Source organism: Hypomesus nipponensis, chromosome 14 (genome assembly GCF_054491055.1).
Source record: "Hypomesus nipponensis isolate SF chromosome 14, ASM5449105v1, whole genome shotgun sequence".
In the NCBI taxonomy this organism is placed as follows: domain Eukaryota; kingdom Metazoa; phylum Chordata; class Actinopteri; order Osmeriformes; family Osmeridae; genus Hypomesus; species Hypomesus nipponensis.
The window spans coordinates 21,736,770-21,746,262 of NC_140374.1; the positions used below are offsets into that span (position 1 = coordinate 21,736,770).

The 9,493-nt window shown below is 43.3% G+C and overlaps 1 protein-coding gene across 1 annotated transcript; it reads left to right on the plus strand.

Annotated features, from left to right (window-relative positions):
• Positions 1-260: 260 nt before the first annotated feature.
• tbc1d15 (TBC1 domain family, member 15) lies at positions 261-8,590 on the plus strand. Its single transcript, XM_084672140.1, has 17 exons — positions 261-391; positions 1,364-1,462; positions 1,567-1,641; positions 2,082-2,235; positions 2,353-2,560; positions 3,785-3,887; positions 3,979-4,161; positions 4,756-4,884; positions 5,032-5,135; positions 5,249-5,343; positions 5,436-5,552; positions 6,004-6,104; positions 6,281-6,380; positions 6,667-6,764; positions 7,120-7,236; positions 7,372-7,458; positions 7,671-8,590. The coding sequence occupies exons 1-17, from the start codon at positions 368-370 to the stop codon at positions 7,866-7,868; spliced, it is 1,992 nt and encodes a 663-aa protein (XP_084528266.1). The 5' UTR covers positions 261-367; the 3' UTR covers positions 7,869-8,590.
• Positions 8,591-9,493: the final 903 nt, after the last annotated feature.

The following is a 9,493-nucleotide window of genomic DNA, read 5'->3' on the forward strand; positions in this document are numbered from 1 at the left end:
ACTGAAATTCTTAGGATAAGACAACGCAAAGCAACCTGGCTTAACATGACACATCTACCCTTATGTGGATGGGCAATAAGGTTTATTTATTTAATTCAAATCATATATTAATGCCATCTGAACAATAAATTATTGGAATAAGCAAGTCATTCTAAGATCAAAATACACGCATTAAAACGGCTCCTACAATGTTATTTGTCTGTGATGAACCCCTCTTTACCACCAAATACATGGAAACGCCTAGTGCTCACGCATGCGCAATCAGAAATTTGCGGAAGATGACTTGTCACTGTTGTTGTGGAAGCTGACAGGCACGTGAGCTATGCTACGTAGCTAGTCGAGTCGTGAGTGCTTGCTAGCAGGCGACATGGCGGCTGATACTCCTCCAAAGGTATTGCACATACATAACTGTTGGAATGTGTTTATTTTATGTGTTTGCGAGTTAATAGATCTTCTTTAGGAAAATACTTTAGTCAATATGAAGAAACAATGGATAGATTCAAATCATGTCCAACCATGCTTTTGTTTTGAGTTGCCCTAGCCTCGCCAGCGACAGAACTGTAGTGTTGTGCTAATTTATCAAGAGTTATTCCAGTTGATGAGGTGGTGTCGATTAAATTCAGCTTCAAAGACACCGTTTTATAGCCCCGTAATTGGTTAATCATTTAACCAGCCAAAACAAAGAAAAAGAAAGCTTGCTATATATCCTTCTCTCATATCGAGTCACTGCAAGTGCAAGCATTACACGTTAGCATTTTTGGACACGTCACGAAGCATGGGATCCTATCAGAGATCGACAGATACGTGGCTATTTAACTAGTCTAGCTAGCTTGCCTTTAGTTTGGGTTAATTTCGAATCGTTTTGCTCAAGAATGCTAGTTATATGTTTCCACTGGTCAAATTAGAAGAACCTTTCAGTGCTATCTAAATGACTAACCTTGAAGCTGGAACGTGGTGTATTCAAGCAGTGACTGAAATTAGCAATAAAACTAGTAACAAACCACGGTGTTTTGCAGCATCTAGCTGGCTAGCTAATTTCAACGAAAGACCCATGCCTTCTAATTGAAGCTTATCCAACAGCAAACAAGTCTAAATAACGACTTTATTTTATATAAAGTTCCCTATTTCGTTCATGCTCGTAGTACAGCTGTAGGTAAATGCTGCCAGTGACTTGTAGAAGGTAGCCTAGCTACGTGTTCAGCGGTAGCTGGCAAGTTATATAGTTAGCTAGCTACCTCCACAGTATAGTGCGTGCAGTGTTTATATGTAACCTAAAGCATAATGATTACACTATCTACGTTACCATTTCCAAGTGAATAAACTCGTTTTTCTTGTAACAGTGTGTTATTTCTGCTCCTTTGAGGTTGTGTTTGAACATGAAGGTGTGTTCATACATTCAAGCAATGACGACAGCGATGAGCAAGACCTTCTCTCCCCAGGTTTCCTAAGATTAATTGACAAGGTACATGTGGTTTTTAGCATTTGGAATTCATGTACGATTCGGTCTTTGTCAAGAAGGGACACTTTTGAGTAATATGTTTCTTGTTTCCCCCCCAAAAAATTCAGGATGGGGACATTGTTGTGGAATACAAACCTATGGAGGACAGTGTGGATCCATGCAACATGCTGTGCGCTGGCAAGGTTGGCATCCTTCACTGTAGAATTGCAATATTAGACAGACAATAAACAGGGGTGGCGTTATCTCACTGATCTCACAGGATACTAGGATTTAAAAAAAAAGTGAGGTGACAAAATTCAAACCTTAGAGATATTTACCTGCATTCTCCCTGCAGCATTTAAACTGTGGTGGCTGTTTTGTCTAAAGAAGCAACTATTCAACTCCACCAGGATAATGACCTCCTGTTTGGCCTTAGGTCACCCAAAGTTGCTTATAGCTGTCCTCTCCTGCATTCTGTATTTAAGACCCTGATGGAGAACTACCTAAATAGTTTATAAGGTTGCACTTAAGAGATGCCGCTGTTCTTCTCAAGCCCATGTGAGTCCAGGCAGTGACTCCAGTCTGTGGTGGAGAGCTGCTGTTGTCATGGCTCCCTGATGAAGCTGGTGTGTTGTGTGAGCAGGACTCCAGCTCAGTGATGGAGTGGGCCAGAGCTCCGGGGGAGCAGCCTCAGGTGGAGCAGCAGCCTCAGGTGGAGCAGCAGCAGAGCTACGAGACCGAGTGGGACATGATCAACGCCGTCACCTTCAAGAGGAAACCCTGCACCAACGGCGATGGTGGGGGTTCAGGTTCACAGACTGGTTTTCATACGCTGGTTGATATGTAAGGGAATTGATGTTGTACAGAACATGTACATTATATTGTTTTTTTTTTTTTTTGCATTTGCTTTTTAGGTGCTTTGAACCACACTAATGGGAAGAGCAAGTACTCGTTTGCCTTCAGTGTGTTTGACCTCAGGTCCATCACGGTGAAGGAAGAGGGCTGGTCTTACCTGGTGTTCCAGCTCAAGGAGCCCTCCTCTGCCCTGCCAGCACTGCATTTTCACCAAGGAGGCAGTAAAGGCTTCCTAGACTGTCTGAGGAGATACACAGTGCTTAGCGAGTGAGTACACAGGCCGGGCAAACCAGGTTTTGAGAGAGCTACAAAGGCAAATGTTCACCTGGTGTATTGTGGTTATTGTCCAGCAGATGGGGTCATCAGAGGTCTGTCAGGGAGGAATGGTCATTTTTTTCATTTTTTCTGATGATAGCCAACGCTCGTTAATGACCATTAACCGTTAAGCAACAAGATTAAAATGTAGAATGGGTGAGCGTCTGTGACTCAATAGTTTTTTTAGTTTATTTTTTTATAGCAGCATAAACAACAACAAAAGAGAAACTGATTAAAAACGAAAATACATTGAATCCGAGAGCGTGTTGCACTGCGCTTGTACTCTGAAAATGTGCTTAAAGTGGCTTGATTTTGTGATTACGTAAATCCAAACCGTTAAGATGATTGGTGGCCACAACAACATGGAAGTACTAGTGATATACTGCTGCTATTCCTCAACGAAAAGGGAGATTGCGGAAAGTCACTTTTCATTAGGGTTTGAGCTAATGTTTCTTCTGCTTTTATGCCTTTTTTTGTGATAATTCTTTTTTTGGGTCAGACAGCAGCCTCAAGGAAAACAACTGTCATCTTGAAAGAGTCTGTCTTTCTTTGGTAGCCAAACATCACAGATTGTTTCTCCAGTCTGTGGGGGATTCTTTATCTCTGAGGAGGTATCTGTTATTAAAGTTCTTATCCAGGCTTTTCATAATCCTAGAAGTTCCTCTAACTGTGTCTTCAGGTTTTGAGTTATGAAAATGGTCTGTGATATCATGCGTGTGTTATGACAGCAGGTAGAGGTGTGATGAACCTCAAAGGTGTTGAAATTAATAGCAAGAAAGCTAGTATTGACTGCACGGACGTGTCTCTTCGCGATGGTGGTGCTGTTACCGTGGTGCAGAAATCTAGATCAGTGGTTCCCAACCCTGGTTCTCGGGACCCCCTGTCCTGCATAGTTGAGATGTTTCCCTGCTCCAACACACCTGATTCAAATGAATGGTCATAAGCAGGCTTCTGCAGAGCTGGATAACGACCCATTCATTTGAATCAGGTGTGTTGGAACAAGGAAACATCTAAAACATGCAGTACAGGGGTGCCCTGAGGACCAGGGTTGGGAACCCCTGATCTAGATGTTCTGATCTCAAGCTTGTTTGTTTGGTTTAGTTCTTGAGGAAGCCTGAACAGTTGTGCTACTGAAACACGCTGTTGAGCCCTTGTGTCTGTGTCTGTCGTTTCCAGAGACCCGGAGTACGAAGGCTGCCTGCTAGTCAGCACTCACCACAAAGCTCTCTCACAGTCCTTTGAGAATCTTCTAGACGATAACAACTTCGGCCTTGTTCATGTAAGGTGGCAGCTGTCACACAAGCATTGAAATGTACGTGAGGGGTTGATGTTGATCATGCTGTTAACCGCACCCTCCTCCGCCCCCACAGAAGCTGAAGAAGGATCCGTACGTGACCACCCTGGGCGGCTTCTCCAAGGTCACCAACTACATCTTCGATGCGTTCCGAGGCTCGGAGGAGCAGCAACAGCGCCCCCCAGAGGAGGTGGCTGACCCCATACCAGGCCTGGAGATCAACCAGCAAGAGGAGCCAGGCTTCGAGGTCATTACCAGGGTGAGTGGTCCATGATGTCATGGGATGTATTCATTTAGCTGAGGCTTTTATCCCAAGCTGTGGCGCTGAGCGAGGCTGTTAGTGCTGTTCTGAGGGGCACCTGGGTGGTCGGCAGAGATGGATATGTTTCCTCAATGCGTCTTGCTGCGGTCCGGGTGTTTATTAGGGGTGGGGAAAATAATCGATTCACATTTGAATCGAGATCCAGTCTGCTAGCGATTCAGATCGATTCACAAATGTATGTCAATTGAATCTTTAGTAATTTTTTCTTTTTTTAATATACATTTTTGTTGTTTTTTTGTTTTTGTTTTTTTTCTTCTCTGAAAAATCGTCATCAATCATTTTTATCGAATCGTGACGCCAAGAATCGTTTCAAATTATGAGGTACCAAAAGATTCCCACCCCCAGTGTTCATAGTGAACAATCCCTTCCTCGTCTTTACACCGTTGAAAGACTGGTCCTCCACCATCTGTTGTACTTTCTGCATGTGGAAGTCACTTTGGATGAAGGCGACTGCAAAGTGAACTAAACGATCGGCAGGTCTTGTTGTGGAGTGTTTGGGAGTCGTAATGCGTGTTCCCCCGCCTGGTCCAGATCGACCTGGGTGCCAGGCCTGACGTGCAGAGGAGGAGCCCACTGTCAGCAGATGATCTGGCGGAACACCAAGATCCAGAGGGAAGATTTCACAACGTCTCCCACCTCAAACAAGCCATATTTAAAGGGGTACGTTAAGCAGGCTGTCTTCCCCACCCACGTACATCCATCATGCTGGGAAATTCCTCCAGGTGGATTTTAAAGGTCTTTTTAAAGGTCAGCTTCTAGTGCACTGAATAAATGAAGCTTCTTTCTTATTTGTTTTTGTGATTGCAGGGTCTGTGTCACGCACTGAGGAAAGACACATGGAAGTTTCTCCTTGGCTATTTCCCATGGGACAGCACCCTCGAGGAGAGGAAAGCCCTCCAGAAGAAGAACACGTAGGTTGCTTATCTTTCTATCCTCGTGTTACTGGATGATTTGCTAGCGTGTACACACACACACAGACAGAATGTCAGGCTTCATTGCCTGCCTTTCACCATCGGTCCACTAGAGATGAGTACTTCAGGATGAAGCTGCAGTGGAAGTCAGTCAGCGAGGACCAGGAGAGAAGAAACTCCCGCCTAAGAGACTTCCGCAGTCTGATAGGTAACGCCATGGCAACCAGAGCCCCTTCATCCACTCTCTCTTCCAGCCAGACTCTGAGACTGTGTGCTTCATACCGCACTGTTTCCTCCTAGAGAAAGATGTCAACCGCACGGACCGAACAAACAGGTTCTATGAAGGCATAGACAACCCAGGACTTGTCCTCCTGCACGACATCCTGATGACCTACTGCATGTATGACTTTGACCTGGGTGAGTGCACACAGTGATCGCTGGCCATGAAGATGTCCTCAATCAGAAACAGGGGCAGAAGATTTTAACATGATCTAATCTTTAGTAGTATTAGTTGATTGTTATTAGAATATTCTATAGTTTACCTGTGACTCACCCCTGATAACTCCCTTTGACTCCCCATCTTTAAATGAAACTATCCTGTCAAAGGTCAACATATAGAACAGTGTTCTGAAACTGTAAATGTTTAGCAAGTTGTGAGAATTTAAGAAGGCATAATTTTTAAAAGCACATCATGAGTTTTTGTCTTAACTGCTTGATTGTTGAGGTTTGCCTCGACAATTAAGGGCGCACCGTAAATAAAACGCATTGATATTGTTATGAGCTAGTGTTGCTGTGTTTGTGTCCTTCAGGTTAGGGTTAGGGGTTAGAGCTTGTGTTGATGTTGCTGTGTTTGTGTCCTGTCCTTCAGGTTACGTCCAGGGAATGAGCGACCTGCTGTCACCAGTGCTGTATGTGATGGAGAACGAGGTGGATGCCTTCTGGTGTTTCGTCTCCTTCATGGATCAGATGGTAACGCTGCTTTGCTTTAGTCTTCTTCTGTTCCATCTGTTAATGCCGGGGGGTCCAGGGTGAGCCTGTCTCCTTCCAGGCGTTCCAGTTAGTTTGAATCTTTTGAGGAGCAACATAAGATATTTTTTCAGTCCCATATATATGTAATGTGTGTGTGTGTGTGTGTGTGTGTGCAGCACCAGAACTTTGAGGAGCACATGCAGGGCATGAAGACCCAGCTCATCCAGCTGAGCTCTCTCCTCAGACTGCTCGACGTGGCCTTCACCACCTACCTCGGTACAAATATTGCATGTATAAAATACAGCAGAAAAATCTAGCATCAGAAGTGCATAGTTCTCATTATTTCAGTGGGTAAAGTTAAGGAACGGCCTGTATTTACCGGACGCACAGTGCTTATATAGAGTAGTAGCTCATTGTTTTGGTTTTGTTCTCAACATTTCTCATGACGGATATAAAAATACAGTGTATGTGTATCTGTGTAAAAATCAAATCCTTTTAAAATAACTGTCGAAACGGCACTTGTGCTGTTCTGGTCTGTTAACCCCCCCTCCTCTCCCTACAGAGGCACAGGATTCAGGATACCTGTACTTTTGCTTCCGCTGGTTACTGATCCGCTTCAAAAGGGAGCTGAGTTTTCAGGACGTGCTACGGCTGTGGGAGGTGAGTTTCTTCAGCAGGACCTGCCCCCCTGTTCCTCCTTCAGGGGGACCTGCCCCCCTGTTCCTCCTCCAGCAGGACCTGCCCCCCTGTTCCTCCTTCAGGGGGACCTGCCCCCCTGTTCCTCCTTCAGGGGGACCTGCCCCCCTGTTCCTCCTTCAGCACGACCTGCCCCCCTGTTCCTCCTTCAGGGGGACCTGCCCCCCTGTTCCTCCTGCCATGCTGGGAGTAAACCTCGATACAGACCTGAGTTATAGTGACAGAATTTGTGCTCGATTCTGTGGGCATATGTGAAGCCCTCTGTGACATTCCTTGTAAAAAGGGCTTTACAGATACATGTCTATTTGGTCCTCCTCAGGTCATGTGGACTGGCTTACCCTGCCAGAACTTCCACCTGCTGGTGTGCTGCGCCATCCTGGACGCAGAGAAGCAGAAGATCATGGAGGAGAACTATGGCTTCAACGAGATCCTCAAGGTAAATGCTGTTCACACCCAAAGCCAAACAAGTTATTCACGCCAGTGATGCAACTTTTTTCGCTTCTCGTTCACGTGTATTTGAATGAATATTGTCCCCTCTAAATGTGCATGCTGTTGTTTCCTGTTCGAACAGCACATTAATGAGCTTTCAATGAAGCTGGACATTGAAGAAATACTTCACAAAGCCGAGGCCATTTGTATACAGATCAGAAGCTGTAAAGTAAGAAAATGGTTTATGCTCAAACTTTTAAGTGTCTGAAGCAATTTCAAAACATAACAAATTTTCTAGATCTTGGTAACCTTTTTGTCACGTTTGTGTGGACCTGCTGCCACTCATGTTACACTTTAAAACTAAAGATGCCTAAAAATCCACATGAAGGACGATTAAGGGGTTTGTGTGAAGACTGATGTACATATTTCTTGCTTTAACAGGATTTGCCTCATGCAATAAGTGAAATCCTGGGATTCAACATAGAAACAGAGATTCCTGGGTGTGAAATGAGGGAGTTTGGGACGTGTGAGTCATCTTCATCTCCAAGATCCACACAGAGACAAGAGGCCTTCTCCAATGGCCACGGACATTTAAGAGAACCCCTTAAGAACGGGTGCAAAGTTGCCTTCATATCATAGTGAACAATACAACTCAGACAAAAAAGAAACTGTTCTTCTCTCCACCCATGAGGAGAGTAGGAACGCCTCACCTGGAGAAACCGGCAGGTTGATGCCACAATAGCAAGTTCTTGAGGAGAGAAATGTAATCGAATGTACAAAGGATTTAAGATTATTCAAAGTTTATTATTTTTGTAATTTCTTGAACCATTTTGTCTTTTCATTGAGAGTCATTACTTCTCTGTTGCTAGTGATTTTGACATAAGATGGGTGAGGTGAGTTTGCATTGTAAGTAATGATGTGCTATTATTCTTTAGGGAACCCTTTTATGAATCATGCACACAATTTCCAAATCCTGTTTTTGAATTTAAATGTTGGTTTGATTACATGCACATTTGGGCAGGACATTTTAATTGCCACTGACAAACTGGATATTGGCACCAGAGATCTCGAAGTGAAATGTGAGAAAAGAAAAAAAACAGACACCATAGTTATAAAACCGTACAGGGATAATACAGTAAATGCAAACCATTGTGTACTCAAACTTCAGTATTGATGAGTTTGGTTTATTTTTTATTATTCCATGTTACGTGGATTAAAATATTTTATAGACTAAATATTTTTCCTTCCTTGAAACGTATTGTGGTTCCCACTTGAGTTACTGACCATAATCCTTACATTGGATTGTCTTTGGATTTCTTTTGTCCATTTTTAATACAAGCATAATCTTGATCAACTTTAAATATCCATTTGTTTTACTCTGATTTATGAACACATTTTATTTTTTGTTGAGTGAATAGATTAACATAAATGTAACAATATTCATTAAGTTTTTCTTTCTGGAGGTATTTAGTAGTGTTAACACATAAAGCTAAGGGTTCCGTTCCTATTTCAATGGAAGGGAATGTTTTCTTCAGGGAATAAAATCAATCATTCAGGGTTTATTTAAATTTATCCTTGTTAACTGGCAGTTGTGATAGTGACACATTTTCTAATTATTTCTTCTGTATTCTTAAATTCAAAGTACACTCGATTAGATTAATTAAGTACATCTCAGTCTTCCTCCTTTTACTAAATATGGAGTTCCATAAATTGCATGCTTCTGCTTAGATTGAGTGTATTGTAAGATATTAAGTTATTATTTCAACTAAAATGAAACTATTTTATTTTATTGTCCAACATGTAGTCAATGCAAGGAATATTCAAGTCTCCAATATTGAAGCAAATGTGTGGTTATTGTCACTTAGTTTTTGTTTTGTTTTTATACCGTACTTGAATTTGTCCTAAAATGTCACGGAGGCCTGAGACGTTATTCAGGCATTTGACTGCGATTGAAGAACTGAAGCACCCGTCATCCCCGCCCCCCTCCTGCCCCCATAATTCCACTTGAAATGCAGGCCATGCATGGCTCTAAATGCCATTTCGCCCTTTTTAAGTCTGTGACGGACGTCAGTATGTGACGCTCGTCTGTCTGTGACAGTTCACAGTGCTCCCCGTGGCTTTGATGGAAGACGTTTGGAGTTGTCTCAGGCATGGAGGCGGCGGGGTCGGCGCTGCCTCCGGATCGAAGTATCAACACACAAATCTGCTCATAATTCGAAGTCCCCTTTAGAACAAAGCCGAGCCCGGCATTGCTTCCCAGCGCC